The sequence below is a fragment of the Natrix helvetica genome (genome assembly GCF_964273705.1).
Source record: "Natrix helvetica genome assembly, chromosome: Z".
NCBI lineage: Eukaryota > Metazoa > Chordata > Lepidosauria > Squamata > Natricidae > Natrix > Natrix helvetica.
The window spans coordinates 112,528,801-112,548,867 of record NC_138554.1 but is presented as its reverse complement, the minus strand read 5'-3'; the positions used below and the strand labels follow the sequence as shown (position 1 = coordinate 112,548,867).

The following is a 20,067-nucleotide window of genomic DNA, read 5'->3' as shown; positions in this document are numbered from 1 at the left end:
TATTTGCCATACTTTCTTGAAAGTAGATTGTGCATCCATCTTAGATGTGATTTTTATATTAAAGTTTAGAAGCAGCATTTTTAAAGGAAAAAAAGTACAGAGTAATTGCAATAAGCCATAGCTACTTGAATTCCTTTCTGATGCTAGTAAAATTGTGGGCATAATGTAATTGGAAAAGCAAGAGTCTTTGTTTTGAAGCATACCATTTCCTTTTCTCTAGAAGAGGGCAGTCTACAGCATTGTGGTGTGACTTTTTAAAGTCACTATCCTTCCTGAATGTGCTGTTTCTTCCTTAAAATTGCAACTGTTTCTCTGGTAGATGTAACGGCTTCTTTCTTTCTTTCTTTTTTTTTAAAGAATGATTTAAATATCCTGTGCTTTTATGTTTGAGTTGTTTCAAATTATTATTTTTCTAGTTATTTTAGCTATTACTCAAATATGTAAAATATTTCTGCTCATGGTTAATTTCAGGAAATTACTCTTTCCTGTTCTTCCTTTTATAATTGTTGAGCACATAAAGTTTTTTCAGAAAAATGCTTGTGATATTTATATCTGTTAAACTACTATTTTTCTTTATTTCTTTTATTTCCAGTCAGAATGTTCAAGTACCTGCACATTAGTTGTTTACAGTGAAGGAATTCAAATTCATTATCTGAAATAATCTCTTCACAAACCTAAAAAAATATTTAACAGAAATATTTACAATTAAAATGTTTTGAAAACAATGGATAAATGCCATAATAATGTTTGCAATATAATTTATTTATACTTTTCAGGCATTAAGAATTATTTTTCTTTCAGAAAACTTACGGTACATACCAACATGCAGCCGTGGTGGCACAGTGGTTAGAATGCAGTACTGCAGGCTACTTCTGCTGACTGGCAGCTGCCTGCAATTTGGCAGTTCAAATCTCACTATGCTCAAGGTTGACTCAGCCTTCCGAGTTCGGTAAAATGAGGACCCAGATTTCTGGGGGCAATATGCTGACTCTGTAAACTGCTTAGAGAAGGCTATAAAGCACTGTAAAGTGGTATGTAAGTCTTATGTATGTAGTGTTATTGCTATGCATAAATATGGCATATACCAACTTTGTGACTTAATAGTTTAATATGGGGTGATTGCCCTTTGACATAGGTTATATGGAACATATGATGACATACCACCAAGGGACTAAGTTTGTTTGGCATCTTCAGTGGGAGAACATATGTTGGGCTGCTTTATAAAATAAATTTGGTACATTAAATTTCTTGCATGGTCATGCACAGTAGATTTTCATGTACTTTATTGCCCATCTCTGCTCTAACAAAGAAGCATTTTTTGCAATCCTATAGATTTTTGTATCCATTTTTTTATTAATATTTTTTCTTCTTCCTTGCCATAGAACTTCATGCAACAAGACCATTTCTGTTGGTATTTTTTCCAATTTTTCCATCCTACCTGCCAATCACTATTTCAGTGACATTCAAAGTCTGTCTGAGTCTTTATTTCTGTTGTTCATATGTGCACAAATATATTCTTAATCTTCCTTCAGATGTTTTGTTTCTGTTCTTTATGTCAACTCCATCATCTTGTCTTTACAGCTCTTATTTGCTGCTACTTTTCCTAACAGTGCAGTAGCAAAAAAAGCATGGTTCTTGTATTTTTTTCTGCAGTGTGTCCTAGTGGGAAGACAGCAGCACATGCCTGGATCATTTTGAGGCAGGGTTTATTACTATTTGAAAATTGTTCTGACCTAGGCTTCCTGAGACAGTAAAAATCACTTGCTTAGTCCTAAAAAGCCTCTTTTTATTTCAACAGCTGTGAATTATGTTCATTCACAGTCCCTAATGAGTCACAAGCAGTTTGTGAAGAGTCCGACAGAAGTCTGCCACAGTCTTTTGTGATAAGTCTGATAAGCACCCATCTTTATATCCCTTGAAATGCTGCCAAAGATCTAATTGCAAGGCCAAACAGAGCACAGAGTCAAAAACAGAGCTTCAGAGTTTAAACTGATTAGAACAAAGTTGCTTCCTGCAAAAGCTCATGTCTGTTTGCTCCTCTTTTATGTCTTCTGGGAGGGGTCAATCATCTCCAAGCCTTACTCCCGAGTTGCCCCTTTTGTCTTAACTGTTCTTGCCTTTTGGCAGTTCGGCACATTCGCGCTCTGGGAACAGACTCCCCGTTTCTCTTCCTCACTGATGTCAGACTCCCGAGGTAGCACATAACTCCTAGATGGCCCTGGCCCCCTCTCTGCCTCCGCCACAGAGCCCTCATCCAAGCCTTCCCCAGACTCCAGGACTGGCCCATGTACCTTCCCAATCTCCTCACTGCCCGAATCTGCTGCCAGTTCTGTTGGCCGCTGGGAGGCCACAACCAAAATACTTTTTTGTCTCACAATGCAATTCTTTTGTATTTTGGCTGAACAAGAAATGTATGCTTTTAGATTTAGTACATTTTTTTTTAATTGTACAAATCATGGTAGTACCAGTATCTTCTGTACATTAGGATGATGATTGTTCTTTTTGCTATTTCATTGTGCCACAATTCAGTTTGTAATCACAGAAGAAATATTCCAAACTTTCTAGCTGATTAGTTAAATGAGATGACATGGGATGCTTAATGAAGTATTGCATTTTGAAAACAGAATTGGTGAATTCCAAGCACTATGATGACTGTAAGTTTGTTATTCAAAATATCCAGCTAATTAATTGATTCGTCACTTCCCTCAGTTCCTCAGACCGATTTTGATTTCAGTATTTATATAAAGTGAACAATATCTTGGCTCCTTCTGAATTATTCAGCACAGTGCCACTTAATCAAATCTTTCTTAATAGTTACATGACATTATTGGATGAAGTGAATAAAATGTTTAAGTGTGTTTTAGCTTTTCCTTTTACCTAAATTTAAAAAGGAGTTCTTGAATTGAAGCCCCGAATTGGAAAGTGGTTAACTAAATTCCAGTACAATCCATTGAAAAGGAATCATTGATAGTAGCATAGTTGACTTAACAATGGTTAAAGTGACGTTCCTGTAGACTGCAGTTGCTGCTACATACAACATTGCCACAAAACCCCACTTATGGCTAGGGATGCATTTTCAATTTTAATACATTCTATGATAGTAACCTAGTTTACTATTCTGTGAGGTTGATTGCTTTATTTTTAGCAAATGCAGACATTTTCAGAAACTGCAGCTCATGTAAGTAAAAGCATGAAAATTGACTGGGAATATTTATCTAATATCTTGTTTCTGAAGGTTGCAGATATTTTTTTTTAACAACAACTTTTTGAATTGATTTGACTAAGAATGACTGGCTCAAAATCATATAGTGAGCTTCTGTGGATGAGAACAGATTTAACATGGGCTTATGTGGTTCCATTCTATCTCTTTAACCAACTGTAACACGAATATCAATATTAAAGTATTTTTTCTTTTATTCAAGTACTGGCTTTTATTTTTAATATCTATATCTTTGGGATACAATTTAAGAAACATTTTTATCACTACAAGTCCCTTTCTGTATAGTAAGGAACTATCCGCTATCTAATTCAAATCCACTCTTTCTCAAATGCTTTCCACCAAGTAGTCTTTTTGCCATTGGCATTTAAAATACTTAAAGATTCGTGGTAGCAATCAAGCAGTTAATCTTTACATCTTTATTGTGCTAGAATTTATTTTATAGTTTTGTTTTTATTATCAGGATCCTTTATGGATTTGACAGATCAAAACATATGTATAAACTTGAAATGTTACATTTTTGTTGAATGCTTCCTAAGAAAACAAAATATTAGGACTGTTTGGAAATCAATCATTTTTGGACATCTGGAAATGATTTACTACAGACAGCATTTGTGGTACCTCATTTGCAAGATAGCAATCAGCAATTGACTATTAAAAATCTGTTTAAAGTCTCCAAAAAGAAAAAAAAAGTGTTTTACATAGAAAAAAATAAGTTTAAATTTAGATGATTTATGATAGGGGAAAGTGTCTGCTATGGATAATTATGGATAAGAGCATTTGAAACAATATATATAAGAGCAAAAAGTGCCCTATCTCCAGTGATTTGAGGAAGTTTTGCAGAAGTAGTATTTATGTAAACAAAAGAAAAAATACACATATGAAGCAGTAATATCATATGTTTTTCACTTGAATATTTTATGTTTTGTAGTAATTTGTGAAACATAGACTGCATTTCAAATTTTGTTTTTGTATTGTTTTTTTCTTGGTAGTTTCCTGATTAGGGTATTGTTTTCTACTTGGTTGTTTGTCTAGTGTTAAGCCCCAAATATGAGCTTGTGGTTATACAAATGTAAAATTGGCAAGACTTAATATTTGAACTACTTTCATTAATGATTAGTTTATTGTTAGGCAGTGTTTTTATTAAGCATAGTGACTGCATTTAAATAATTAGAGTTATAATCATTAAAATAGCTGTGAAAAGGAGAAAGAATTTATAATGATTATTATTTATTGATTTCGAAAATTTATGTGGCTGCTTAACTCACAGTGATTCTGGGCATCCAGCAGAAATAAAATCCCAAAACAAAACCCCCACCGCTCTGGCAATAAAAATCAAACCTGCCACTCAATGGACTTTGTACCTCCCTGGAGGCTCCAGACCACTGGCAAAACCATATCTTCAGTGTCTTTCGAAAGAGTGTCAAGATTTGGGGCCAGTCTTATTTCCACAGAGATCAAGCCACCATGAAGGAGGTTTTTTTCTTACCAGATGAACCTCCTTAAGGCAAGGGACCCGTAATATATACATGCCTCCCTTCTCTAATGGACCAGGTACATGTAGTTGGGAAAAGACAGTCTTTCAAATAACATGGTTCTAAAAAATAAGTGGTTGTGTCCATACTGCCCAGGATTGTGTCTACTTTCTCAGGAGCAATAGATTGTTGCTAATGACATATTGATATTGAAGCCTATAGACAGGCAGCCTGTCATTATTTAAGACACACGAAAAACATTTTTCAGTCTGTGTATACAGTTGCAAAAAGCTTTTTAATAACCAGGCTAAATGTGGAATGCTGATTGATGACTAGCATATCTTAAAAATCTAATCTTAAATAGCCAATGTGAAGATTAGGATGTTGGACCAAGTAGGGATGATTGAGATTCAAATTTATCTCCATGGAAGCTCACTGTGTGATGTTTGGACCAATCACTCTCTCAGTCCAATTTACTTTAGAAGAACATTTTTGTGCGGAAAAACATGTAGTAGCTTATTTGTTGTTCCTAAAAAAAGGAGACTATAAACAATTTAAGAAAAAAAAATCAAATGTGCATATTATTGAATGGATAGTGGGTAATTCATCTAATTCAAATTTAATATTATCACTTCATTCACAAATTAAGCCATGTGATTACAGTAAACGTACTAGGATATTCTTCAAATATCAAATTAAATAGGCCAAATGGCTTTACTTAAAATTATATGTATATCGAGTTACAAAAAGAGATAAAATACAGTATATATAATTGCCAACTGTCCATCATTATAGGTACAACTATAAAAAACTATGATCAAATAGCAGCAAAAGGTGATGTTTTTATTAATTACATTTATATTCCATATATGTATTTTTTTTCTGAAATGCAGTTTTACTATGAATTTTTATTTTTTTAATTCAAGCTATTTTGTAGTATAAGGTGATTAGTTCTTAGTATGTCTATGTATTAGTTTACATCCAAAAAATGTCCCTTCAGCATTTCTGATTGAAGATCTGTCCTCTTGATTATTTGAAATCAATCCATTACACAATCATTTGTTGAAGATCTTGAAAAAGTTTTCATGGCTGGCTGGGCAAGTTTAATAGAAGTTACTTTCTACTTTAGATATAGGTTTCCGCATTCTATGCTGTTGGATTAGCAACCTATAATAGTTTTTTTTTTACTTCTTATTGGACTGGACATTATCAATTTTAGACATGGTTGCTTCAGTTATATTTATATTTTGATTGTGAATTAGATAGAATTTTCGGGTTTTTTTTGTAATTAACCATTCTTTGTACAGGAGTTCTCAGATGAAATCTGAGTAAAACTGTTATATCACATTCTAGCAGGCCTCGCACTTTTCAGAATGGGAACCCACATTGCATGGAAAAACTAATTGTTGCCTTATCTAAGCAGTGAGATACCACAATCTGGCTGCAATCCACTTTTGTGAACACCTACCGTATTTCCCCGAAAATAAGACAGAGTCTTATTTTCTTTTTACCCACAAAATATGACGGGCCTTATTATGAGGGGAGGGTTTATTGTTTTGGGGTTGCCAGGCGGGTGCTCTCTTCCGAGCGGGTTCCCAAAGAGCCGGGCACAGCCTCATGGGCAAATGGGTGTGTTGCGCTGTCACAGCAGCCATGAAGCGACCACGCTCAGGGGCAGACACCCGGCAAACCTCCTTTCTAGCCGGGCACAGCGCCATTCACTGAGCTAGGGATATCGACAAGCTGCGTGAGCGCCTGCTTACCGCTGCCTGGCTCCCGCGGCTTGGCGCCTTTGAAATGCCAGTGAATGACACTCTGCATGGCTGGAGAGGGGGGTTGCGTGAGCGGCTGTTCCGCTCTCGCTCCTCCCAGCCTCACGATGCCATGGCCCAGCTCTCTCTGCAGAGAAAGAGCATCTGTGGCTTTTTCTGCAGCTTCTAAACCGAGTCTTCCGGCAGTGGCCGCTCTGGGCATACGCTCTATGGTTGTACGCTCTGCCGGCAGTTGGCCCAGAACCATAGAGTGTACGCCCAGAGTGGCCACTGCCGGAAGACTCAGTTTGGAAGCTGTCGAAAAAGCCATGCGGCGGCAGCGGAGATGCCCTGGCTCAGCGGGGAGAGGTGGGCCAGGGCATCGTGAGGCTAGGAAGCGTGTGAGTGAGAGTGGAACAGCCGCTCGCGTAACCCTCCTCCCCAGCCTGCAGAGCGACATTCACTGGCATTTCGAAGGCGCCAAACCGTGGGAGCCGGGCAGCGACGAACAGGCGCTTATGCGATACCCCTAGGTCAGTGAATGGCGCTGTGCCCGGCTGGAAAGGGGGTTTGCCAGGTGGCTGCTCGTGAGCATGGTCGCTTCATGGCTGCTATGTTGTGCTGCTGTGACAGCACTACACAGCCATTCACCCATGAGGCTGTGCCCGGCTCTTTGGGAGCCTGCTCGCAAGAGAGCAGCCACCTGACAACCCCCCTCTTCAGCTGGGCACAGCGCTGCTCACCAACCTAGCGGTATCCCGAAGGCGCCAAGGAACGCAATCACCTTTGCCTCCCCCCGGTTCCCGCTGCTTGGCACCTTTGGAATACCCTTAGGTTGGTGAGCGGTGCTCTGCCTGGCCGGAGGTGGGGGGGGTGTCCAGAGGGCTTATTTGTGGGGGAGGGCTTATATTTTTGCCCACCAGAAAAATGTGGCATGGGCTTATTATCAGGACATGTCGTAATTTTCAGGGATACACGGTACTCATATTTGCACATTCATTTATTCAAACATAATATTAGGTAAAATATCAACTTTAGTGCAAAATTTTAATTATTTCATAAGAAAGGTGACTGCCTTGCCTTAATTAAAATGGATGTGCTTGGTTTTGATTGCTGAATTTATATAATTTCTAGTAATTCACTCTTGATTTTTTAAAATACCATCATCAAACATATATCTTGCCTGAATATTCTAATTGTTCTGAAATTTATTGTAAATGGTGCCACAGGTACTGTTTTGATGGAGGTCTATGTGATTCTTTCCATCAAGGATTGTTAGCAAAGTTTTGTCTCCTGTTAGTTCCATAACCATGACATTATTAACTAATCCAATCTTCAGCAAAATTAAGATGGAAACTAAGGCAACACACAATTGGGTTAAAAAGCATGATTGGAAGTGTTAGGAAATCTTTAGGACATTTTTGCTTTCTCCATTGGCCATTTAAATAACAGTAAGGAAAACTTGGCTTTGCACCTAATCATTGTTTGGGATATGTGTCCATTGTTACAAACCTTTGCTATGAGTTTTGATATACAGAGGCTGTTTTGACTGCTCTTTCTCTCAAGCTTAAGGATTAGGTATGCAATATGGATCAACTGATCAAACAGAGAGGTTCTCACAAAATAGCCAACAAAATTAACCCTATGTAATTGTCTGTTGTTGTGCTTCCTCTCCCGATGGATAATTGCCTAAGTAAACTGAGCTTTCCTTGATGTGTCCATCAAACAGGCCATTGTAAATTTTAGCCCTGATACTAATCTATTCCATCAGAAATTTTGTTGGAAGGTTTGATGTGTCTACTTTCTTCATATCTTCTTATATAAATTGATTATTGCGAAATACTTTGCAACACCTGCTATACTAACTTTGTTTTTTTTTTGCAGCAAAATAGTATTCCAAGTGTACACAATTAATTTGAGAATTCCTTCGCTTCTAAGCTATGTGTAGCATTATCTATGCCTATTCCTGTAAGATAGAGAATTTGTTTTAAGCTTTGGGGCTGATACACAAGATTTTTCAGTATTATTTAATAATATTATTTATGGATCACTGCTATCATAATTAGGTAGTAGATATTGATGTTGATGAAAAATTAGATATGGGAGGCAGCCATCAGAATTTGAATAGAGTCACCCAAAGAAAAGAAATATATGTAATTATTGCATGTTTTCCATAAAGCTTGTTATAATTGTGTTATTGTTTTTAAATAAATAGCTTAGGGGCATGATGTTTTTTAGCTCCAGTTTCTGTAATAATTTAGTTCATATGTGTTTTTCCTCTTTCTTTTAACAGGCATTTATAGCAGTAATGAAGTAGCAGTATCTTTTCCAAATGTAGTCTCTGGCTCAGGATCTAGCACTCCTGTTTCCAGTTCACATTTACCTCAACAGTCTTCTAGTCATGTGCAGCAAGTGGGAACTTTGTCTTCTACACCTTCTGTAGCTACAGCTGTTGCTGCAACTCAAGTAGGTTATTAAAAGTATTTGATCGTCAATATTAAGGTGGCAAATGGGACATATTGGCATTTTGCATATGCTTTTTCAAACAAATGTATCTAAAGAAAAAATAAACCACAGATGTATCTTTCGTTTCTTTTAGTGTGTTATGAAGAAAACTTCTAATTTTTGATTCACTTTTGATTAGTTTCACAAATGGATTTAATGTTCAGAATCTGCACACTATAAAGTTAGATATTTTTTAAAAATGGGCTTTCGGTTTTGGTATTCTATTTGTTCTACTAGCTTTATTTTCTTAGCAGGTATGGTCAATGACAGAATTCATTCATTATATTAAGCTAATTTTGTTTGTTTGTTTGGGACTTAACATAGTATGTTAGCCCAGTCAATTGTGAGTCTGTATGCTTTGGTTAAACAATATTTACATTATATTTGTAAACCCATCTAATGAATATATTTGAAAATCTTCAGTGAATTGTAGTTAGTAATTACTATTAATTACTTAGAGTCTTACTTCGGCATATCTAATGTGCATAATAATTTGATGAGTGTATCTTTAAATTTGTAAGCAGATTTGAAAGCCAGTGAAGTAGCTATTATTTTTTTAAAGTAATCACTTGCTGAATAGTATATTACAATCATAGCAGAAATGCTGTAATTATATAAAAACTAGTATATTAATCATAACAGTAGCAGTATAAAGGCAAACTAACAAATGTTTATAAATATATAAATACAGCTATATAAATACTGAGGTAATAACAAACAAACTCTTTATTTAAACTATTTTGCTACATGAATATTTTTACTTACAGAAATTATTCATGATCTCTTTCCAAAAATAATGAAAGACAACTCATGCTTAATTATAATAGCTTCTTTAGTTATTCACCTATAGACCTAATAAAGCTAAATTGTATCCTAGTTTTATTTCATGAAAATTCCTTACTACATTAACCTTTTAACCACTAAATTAGCTTAAAAAGCTTCTTATCTTTTCTCATCATATCTACTCCAGGAGTCATTTTTATACATGAGGAATTCTCAAAAAGCAAAATTCTTTGTTTAAAACATAAAAATATCCTACTAGATTACTAGAACTAAAAGAAACTTTTGAACTTCAACATTCAAGTGAAATGCTATACTTAATGTTCAAAATAAGTCCCATTGATTACAATAGAGGCTCTGGTAAATCTGCATAAGATTAAAGTCTGTTAATCCTTTAAGAACCCTTCATAAATTCCAGCTTTACAGGTGAGATACATTGAAATATTTACTGAAGCTTTTATTTAATGCCCATGGTAAGTAGTGTCATCATTAAAACAAAACTGCAATAATTTATTTTTAAGTAAAAATATAATTTCTTCAGGCATATAGTTTTCTATCTAAGAAACAGAAAGTAATGAGAAAATATTTTAACTACCGTGTTTCCCCGAAAATAAAACAGGGTCTTATTTTCTTTCACCCCTGAAATAAGCATGTGGCCTTATTTTCGGGGAGGTCTTATTATTTTTGAGGTGCAGGAGGCGGCAAGCATGGTCACTTCATGGCTGTTGCTGTATTGCAATATTTTTAGGGAGGTCTTATTTTTGGGGAAACAGGGTGATTTTTCAATTACAAAGGTAGTCCTCAACTTATAACAGTTCATTTAGTGACAGATCAAAGTTACAACAGCAGTGAAAAAGTGACTTATGACTGTTTTGCACACTTATGGCCATTGCAGCATCTCCATGGTCATGTGATTAAAATTCAGGTGCTTAGCAACTGACTCATATTTATGCTGGTTGTAATGTCCCAGGGTCATGTGATCCCCTTTTGCAACCTTCTCAGCAAAGTCAATGGGGAACCCAAATTAACATAATTGTGTTACTAATTTAAAAACTGCAGTGATTCATTTAATAACTGGCAAGAAAGGTCGTAAAATGGGTCTCAATTGTAATCATAAATCAAGGACTACCTGTATATGTGATTATATAAAAGTGCTTTCAATTGTATGTTTCTACTTTTGAATTCACTCTAGTATTCTCTGTATGCACACATACATTTACTTTAATTGTTTTGAATATCTGGAATTTTGTTAGATGATGTCATATATCGATAGCTTGTATTTTTTATTACTTATGTGCTAACATTGGATAAATACATTTTAAGAAAGACATTAGTATCTTTTTAACCTCATTATTCCAAAGAAAGAGGATAATAGGTGGCACATGTTGCATAATAATTGCTCATTATTTGTTCCTTTAATGCTTCTGAAAAAGTGGATGTTAGATTTTTGACAAGTTGTTTGTGTAATGCTAATGGTGTATTCTCCTAGGCCAGCGATGGTGAACCTTTTTTGGCTCGTGTGCCACAAGTGGGGGGAGCGCAGGGGGGGTCGTGTGCGGGCATGCCGCACCCATAATGCGATGTGCGACCCCCCCCAGTGCGCAAGTCACTTCCGGTTTGCTCGGAGGGTCGTTTTAAGCGCTCCGAAGGCTTCAGGGACCGTCCGGAGGCTTCCCTGATGCCTTCGGAGCGCTCAAAACGACCCTCCGAGCAAACCGGAAGTCACTTCTGGTTTGCGCGGAGGGTCGTTTTGAGCGCTCTGGAGGCTTCAGGGACCGTCCGGAGGCTTCCCTGAAGCCTTCGGAACGCTTAAAACAACCCTCCGAGCAAACCGGAGGGTCGTTTTAAGCGTTCCGAAGGCTTCAGGGAAGCCTCTGGACGGTCCCTGAAGTCTCCGGAGGGCCTCTGGGGGGGAAGCTGGGGGTTCTTTTCACCCTCCCCAGGCTCCTATAAAGCCTCTGGAGCCTGGAGAGGGCAAAAAATGGCTTTTAAAAACGGTGAACTCAGGTGGCCAGTGCGCGCATGTGCTCTGCCTGTTCCACCTGTTTCTGCAGATATTCCTTTGGAACAGACCTAGCAGGAGGGCCCCCCTGATTTAGCTGAGGAAGGGGATTTCGGTTTCTCCCCCAATCCTTTCAGGGTCTCCCCCAGATCTCTTACGTCTTCTCTGGAGACGTGGACTTGGATGAGGCCTGCTCCCTATTGGGGGAGGTGGCTCCTCCCATTGAACATAGGGCTGGGGAGACCACTGAGCTACCCCTGGCAATGCAGGAGGTGGTTGAACGGGCAATATCACATGATATTGCTAATGGGATCCAATAGCTGAGCTTATCCTTGCCCCTGTTGAGCAAGGTAAAGGCTAGAGGGCAGAACACTGGTGCTCTCCCTCAGACCTCCGGGGCTTCCCCTCCTGCCTCCTCAGCGGTCAGTGAGGTATCTGATGAGGAGGAGGGTGGACAGGAGGCCCCTGATCTATCAGAGGATGAGAACCCGGCCCCCGATGCCCCTGCCTTCTCTGGCCTATTTAAGCCTTCTAGGTTTAAGGCCATTCTGACCAAGGCTAGGGCATCAGCCATCCAGAGGGGGCTTCCCACCCAATCGGATAAGAATACAGCTGATCCTAGTGACAAGAGCACAATTGGGCCGGGGGATCCAGGCGCGGGCCTCTTTAAGGAGATCACCCCTCCTCAGAAGTTAGTTTCTGCATCACAGTTGTTCCTGGATATCATCCAGCGTCAGTGGCTCCAACCTGGGACAATGGCCAATCCTAGGGGGGTTGACAAGAAGCTCTACTCGGTAGAGGCCGCCATGGAGGAGCTTCTCAAGCTCCCACAGGTAGATGACCTCATAGTGGCGCTGACCTCCACCTTGGCCCTCCGAGCTGATCTTCTGGAGGGATTGAAGGCGGAAGACAAGAAGGTGGAGAAGGCCTGTCACAAGACCCACATGGCCACCGCATGGGCCATGAAGGCCTCTTCCTACTTTGGCAGGGCAGCTCTATTTTGGCTTCACAAATTGCTGGCCAGCTTCCCTGCTGGTGATACCAGGTCGCGCCAGGACGTGAATAAAATCATCGCTGCGGTCGAATACTCAGCCGATGCCTCACTTAACGCTACAAAATTTTCATCACGAGCTATGGCCTCCAATGTAACCACCCGTCGCCTGCTATGGTTAAGACACTGGCAGGCCGACATGAAGGCCAAGTGGCTCCATTTAAGGGTGGCAAGCTATTTGGGGAGGCCTTGGACTCTGTCCTAATTGAGTCCAAGGACAAACGGAAGATCCTCCCAGCGGTCTCTAAAAAACAGGATCACAAGGGCCGCCCCTATTTCCCCAGGCAGCCCTTTCGGAACAATGACTCCTCCTCCACTTCAGGGAGCTTTTCCAGGTCCTACCCCCAGTCGCAGGACCGCAACCAGGATAGGGCACCCTTCAGAGATAGATCCAAACAACAGGGATACCATAGGTCCTTTCGAGGAGGGTTCTCTAACTGCTCCAATTGTAGATCCAGGTGACCGTCACTGGATCCCTCCCATCGGGGGTCGGCTATAGCTTTACGCCGAAAGGTGGGAGGAGTCAACGACGGACGCTTGGGTACTGAACACCGTCCGACACGGCCTCACCTTAAACTTCCTATCCTTTCCTCCTCAGTTGTTCATTCGTTGCCCCATACCTCAGTCGTCCCACAAGCAACAGATGATGCAGGCAGAGATCCAACAGCTTCTGGACATAGCAGCCATAGAACAGGTGCTCAGGGGTCAGGAAGGCAGGGGGTTCTATTCGATCCTATTCCTGGTCCCCAAGGCATCGGGAGAGGTGAGAGCCATTCTGGACCTCAAAAAGCTAAACATCTACTTAGCGTACAAGCGCTTCCAGATGCAGTCCTTCCAAACCATCTTGGGCTACATCAGGCAGGGCGACTTCCTGACCTCAATCGACCTGAAGGAAGCGTACCTGCACGTTCCCATCCACCCGGTGCATTGCAAGTTCTTGAGGTTCCAGTTTGCGACCAAGCATTACCAATACAAGGCTCTTCCCTTCGGCCTATCACCGGTCCCCCAGACGTTCACCAAAATCCTGGCTGCCATCGCCGCACACCTCAGAGCTCGGCCGGATCTGCTACTTAGACGACATCTTGTTATTGTCAATGTCCAGACAGAGGGCGTGTCAGGATCTCGAGACCACCATCCACACGCTGCAACATCACGGGTTCTCCATCAATCTGGAGAAGAGCCACCTGGAGCCCACCTTCAGGATCCGGCACCTGGGCACCGTGATCGACTCCAGAACCTGCAGGGTGTTCCTCACACAGGAGAGAAGAGACAGTATCGCATCCCTCGTGCGCCAGGTCAGGAAAGTCAGGTCGGCTCCTCTGGTAACTCTGTCCCAGTTGCTGGGGAAGCTGATCTCGTGCATAGCTGTGGTTCCATGGGCGCGGCTGCATGCACGGGAACTTCAGTGGTTCCTTCTCCCCGTACAGCGACGCATGGCCAGCAACGCCAAAAGGGTGGTCGCCGTCCCTCCTAAGGTGCTCCGGTCGCTCAGGTGGTGGCAATCCTCGGCGATAGCGAGGGGATCTCTCTTCAAAGAACCAGAACGCCTGGTCGTAAAAACAGACGCCAGCCTGTACGGCTGGGGCGCCCAACTACAGACTCACGTGACGCAGGGCAGGTGGTCGCAGGCGGAGCTCGCCCACAACATCAATCGGCTGGAGCTCAGAGCCACCAGACTGGCCCTGCGCCATTTCCGTCGGTTCATCGAAGGCCACCATGTCCTCATTCTGACGGACAACATCGCCACCAAGGCCTATGTCAATCATCAGGAAGTATTCTAATTAATAAACAAACTTTAATAATAAAATAATAAAAGTAAATGAAACAGAAATAACTAATGGTTACATTTTGATAATGAAAGCTCCGTCTGCCTTGGCAGCCGGACAAAGAAGAAAGGAATTCTGGAATGTGTGACGCATGCGCAATAAATCACTTTCAGATAAGAACTTTTATGACCTGCGCAATAACTCTTTCTTAGTTTAACTCTTGAATGTCAGTTCATGCCTAGCAAACTTTTTAACATCGTGACAGCTAGGGGACCTTTCCTCACCCGGACCCTCGCTGGCTCCAATTGGCCGTGTGGCATTTGAGGGGGAGCTCCTGAGATGGGACAACTTCTCCGACAGGGTGATCCATACCATTCTGGCATCCAGGAGACCCTCAACTGTGCGGATTTACAAGGTAACATGGTCCACCTTTTTCTCCTGTTGTCGCTCCCAGCAGATCAGCCCCATGGCTGCGACAATTCCACAGATCCTGGAATTTCTACAGGAGGGCCTGGACAAAGGACTTGCCCCCAACACACTTCGGAGGCAGACAGCGGCCCTCGCCACCATCCTGTCCAGAGGTGACTCTCTACTGCTCAGCAGACACCCAAGGGTCCTCAGCTTCCTGAAAGGGGCTACCAACCTACGCCCCCCGACAGTGCACCGTTACCCGACTTGGGATTTGTCAATCGTCTTACAGGCTTTGACGTCACCATCATTCGAGCCTATTCGCTCGATCAGCCTACGATATATATCCCTCAAAACGGCTTTTCTTGTGGCCATTACCTCTGCACGCAGAATTTCGGAACTGGCAGCACTCTCCGTGAGGGAGGACCTTTGCATAATACATTCGGACAGGGTCATTCTGAGGTTGGACCCGGCCTTCTTGCCGAAGGTCAACAGTTTATTCCACAGAACTCAGGAGGTGATTCTGCCCAATTTCTGTCCGCGCCCTAACCATCCCAGAGAACGGACTTGGCACAAACTGGATGTGCGCCGAGTCGTGCAAGTGTACAAGAAGAGGATGGCCTCGTTTCACAGGTCGGAGTCATTCTTCGTGTCTTTCCAGCCTACATCAATGGGCAGGAAAGTGTCATCAGCTACCATTGGTCGCTGGCTGCGGGCATGCATAAAGTTGGCGTATGAACTTCAGGCCATGCCTGTTCCTCCTCGTATCACAGCACACTCCACGAGGAGCGCCACAATGACAGCTGCCTGGGCCACTCAAGCTCCAATTGAGGAAATTTGCCGGGCAGCTACCTGGTCCTCGCCGTCTCTGTTCATTCGTAACTACAGATTGGAAGTTTTCGCCTTGGCTGAGGCCTTCTTCGGAAGGAGGGTCCTGCAGAGGGTCCTCGCGGCCCCTGGGGACGGGATTGTTCCTTCTTCCCACCCTGGAACCACATAGCTTGGGTATGTCCCATGCTTGGACACTCCAAGCAGCGCCTAGGAGAATGACCGTTGGCTTACCCGAATGGTCGTTCTCTAGGCGCTGCGGGAGTGTCCAAACCCACCTCGGGGTCTTTTCTCCGGATGGATGCAGGACTTTGCACCAGGAGACACGGACGTTTTCCACACAGCAACCTTTCATCGGATACCTTCGTTTTTAAAACTGAGCTCCTGGAGGGAGCAGGAGGCGTGGCTACACAAAGATTTGAACTCAGTCCTTGGGCAGCAAGCTGAAGTTAACCCATTCTTGGACACTCCCGCAGCGCCTAGATAATGACCATTCAGGTAAGCCAACGGTCAATCTGTTGTACATTTACCTGAACATAAACTCCATAGAAAAGCAATCAGGATTGCACTGTAAGTAATGAATGTTAAGCATGTTTATTGCTGTAGTTTAGTTTTTACAATTAATACCTAAAATATTTAGTTTATTTTCCTGTTCTAGCTCTTTTTCCACACATTTATTCTTAAAATGAAAGTGTTACATTCTTTCTCTTTTATCTTCAGTGACACTTTTTTATTCTTAAAATGTATTTCATTTGTTCCATATTAGATAGCTTTCCTTTCCTTTTTGAAAACGAGAAAGCCGCCGATGTTATTGTCTAAACTATATTGTAGTGCTTATAAACTGTGAGTTATTTTTATATTTTCCATATTTAAACTATGTCTTCCACACATCCTTTTAGTTCCTACAGTTCGATTCTTCCTAAGGTGAAGAGAAAAAGTTGAAGAAGCATACTACATATGCAAGTTGTTTGCATTAAATTATTTAAGTTGCAATTTGCAATTGTTTGACTCCAGACATGTTCTTTTCCAAGATTTGCTTTTCATTTTCCCTTCCCCAATAATAAATCAACACTCCATGGTTACTGAACATTGGGATATTTCTGGAAACATTAGTGTTTCCTTGAGTATGGTAATACTTTTGTACTCTGCTGGATTGTTTGACTATATGAGGACCAGCAAATGAAAGAAACTTGCTGAAAGATGTGAGTGTAGAATCATAATTATCTGTAATATTTTATAGTAATTTATTTTAAATTAATTTATTTTTAAGTAAATACCTGTAAAATATGTTCAAGTCTGTTTATATTATGTGGAACTATCACCCATCCGAAGCATACAGTTTTGTTTATTTTCATAGTTTTGAATCAGTGTTATCCTGTTTTCCCTTTTTTGCCCCTTTTCCCTATTTATATAGTAATTTCTTTTTCCCCCTTTTTTGAGTCTGTTCCTGTGGAATTCAAATTATGTGAATTCTTGCCTTCCTGTTTTTTTAAAAAAAATAGCAATAGCACGTAGATTTATATACTGCTTCACAATGCTTTACAGACATCTCTAAGCAGTTTATAGAGTCAGCATATTGCTCCCAACAATCTTGAGTCCTCATTTTACTGACCACTGAGTCAACCCTGAGCCGATAAGGATCGAATTCCCAACAGCGAGCTGACTTAGCCTGAACTATACTGCATTGTAACCACTGCACCACTATGGCTTCTCCAATTAATACGAATCAATTTTTTTAGCAGAATCCTTTTTTTCCATCAGAATAAATCCAGATTTTTTTAAATGAAAAAATTGGCTTCAATGTGAAATATGTAAGACCATTTATTTAAAAGTGGATTGGGAAATGACCATCTCTCATCCATAATTCAGGCATTGTTCCAAATAAAGTATATGGAATTCCTATATCTACATTCCAGGAATTACATTATTACATTACCAGAGAAGAAATTGTAACTAGCAATTCTGGAAATGCAGCAAGAAGCTAATAAATCCAAATTTATCAGAAAGGCTAGAATATCTAACTATATCTAGCTGTAAAGGCATTGAATTCATAGGGATTTGCTTCTCAGTAGATTATTAGAATTGTGCAACAGGAAAGCTTTTCTTTGGACAACAATATTCACAGATTAACCACAGTGGACATTTACAATATTTGGATAACAATTCTGTTTTTCAAATAAAAACTATAATGAGACAAGGCAAACATTATAGTCTTAGTATTTTTCCTGAAAATAGGAATAGACTAACAGTACTACTGTATGTAACTTATATTGGAATGTTAACTCTCTACAGCAGTTATATGCACAAACTATGTATAGAAAATTGTGGAGAATTGTTATGTCAAGACCTGAAGTTTGTCCTGAATTTGTGTTTTTGAAAAGTGGTATTGTATTTGTAACATTCCAGAGTGACCCTTGCTGGCAGGTAGTATTAAAACAATGATATTTAATCAATATTTCCTCTCTGTTAACACAGGGATTCCTAAATGATCACATATTTACTGATGTTAACAGTAACTTACCCAGAAAACAGTAAAAGGTTTCTGTTATCACCTTTATTTAAAATGTAATTTCATAATGTCTCATTTGAATATCTGTTACTAGGTAAAATTAAGCAAAATCTCTTTTTTTAGTTCATCATTTTGACTGTAGCTTCTGGGGTAAAGAGTAGAATTTACAACCAAAAAGGAAATTTTAAACAAACTTGTGACTCCACTATAAGAAGAAAAGAATCATAGCTACTTGTGATAATAATCCTTGGTTCAGTTAAAATGGTTGCTGTTCAATAATTTGATTTCAGTAACATACACCTCCTTATAAATATAATTCAATAAGTCTGCTAAAGAATTGTGTAATCTTTTGCACACCTCTGCATGCTGAGACAGCTGCATCAGGGCTTCAGTCCTCCAGTAAATGGTTTCTGCCTTCAAGCTGAAGCTTATTTAGTCGGGCTTATCTGATGCTGCTGTAGCAACCATCAGTCTCCAGGCAACTGAGGCACATTGACCTCTCTGATGAACTGAGAGAAGCACTACTTCAGTTTAGCTTCCTAAGACAATTACTGGTGGTGAATTTATATATGCGTTCATAAATCCATGTGTAGGTACACATATAGAGTTCATAACACATTGTGCATATATGTGACTGTATTCTCTGAAAGGATGCTAAGATAATAAATGTAGGAATACCTTAAGCAAGCTATTACAAAATCTTTTATAGGATAAAAGTCTAGTTAATCTTTAAGTAATGTGCAATTATATTCATATTTTTAAAGAAAGCAATTTTAAAAAGGTTCTGTTTTAAAAGTTGCCTGGTAAAATTACGACATGTTCAAGACAGGGTAATAAAGCAATAACAGTGCTGAGATTTAGAGTTCTTCCTTATAATTAAAAATTAAATTGTTTGCCCTTACATTTTATGTTTTATCCTTCTATATAGATATTCATTTCTTTACTCATGCTGTTACTATCTTGGCTTTTAACTATTAGATGTTAATATTTCTCTTTTTAAATCAATATGAATGCATTTAATTTGACAGGGATTTTATACTATCAGACAGTTTATACTTTATATTTTGCTATGCACATTAAAAATATCTATCTCATAAAACAAGTGCCCGACAAAAGTATGCCTAAGCAATGTTTTGATTTTTTTGGGGGGGAAATGATGTAGTCCTTTTAAGTTCAAACGGTTAGGGGCTTCAAAAGCATTAAAATAGAAAGTAATGGCTTGTCAGTTTATTTCATTTGCATTTTTATTTTTCAATTGCATCTACTATTCTTGAAAATTAGTAATACAAATGAACAATACAATTTGAAATTATGTCCTTCCTCTAGATTTGGGTGGTTGCCATGGGCCCACTAAAGGTGGAAAGACACATCTGTCTTGGCAGCCTGTAATGTGTCCTCAGAAAATTCTATGGTGTAGATTTATAACTAGCAAGTTTCCCTTGGTAATAAACTTTGAAATGTGGCATTCCAGGGTCAGGAAGTTGGAGGTGGTCTTATATCTGATAGAGTGGCATAGGTATTTAATTAAATCCACGGGGAAAGAAAAGGGAGAAAAATCCCTGGAGAAGAAGAAACTAGATGCTCCACCCTAACACCTGGGGTTAATTTTATAAATGGCAGATGAATAGTCAGTTAATCCTCCCCATCCTCACACCCACACAAATTACTCTTAGGAATGCTTTTTTGGACAAATAGCTTATTCTAATGTAAACCCTCAAATATGCTAAGAGTAGTTTTTATTTTAAAAAATCTGAGGAAAAAATAAACTTATGTTT

At 39.8% G+C, this 20,067-nt stretch overlaps 1 protein-coding gene across 8 annotated transcripts in view; it reads left to right on the top strand.

Annotated features, from left to right (window-relative positions):
• MLLT10 (MLLT10 histone lysine methyltransferase DOT1L cofactor) overlaps positions 1 to 20,067 on the top strand; it is a 149,477-nt gene that overhangs the window by 101,256 nt on the left and 28,154 nt on the right. For all 8 annotated transcript variants that reach the window (XM_081971672.1, XM_081971670.1, XM_081971674.1 and 5 more), the window contains one exon: positions 8,737 to 8,909. In XM_081971672.1, coding sequence (XP_081827798.1) covers positions 8,737 to 8,909 — 173 coding nt within the window. The remainder of the gene's footprint in view (positions 1 to 8,736; positions 8,910 to 20,067) is intronic.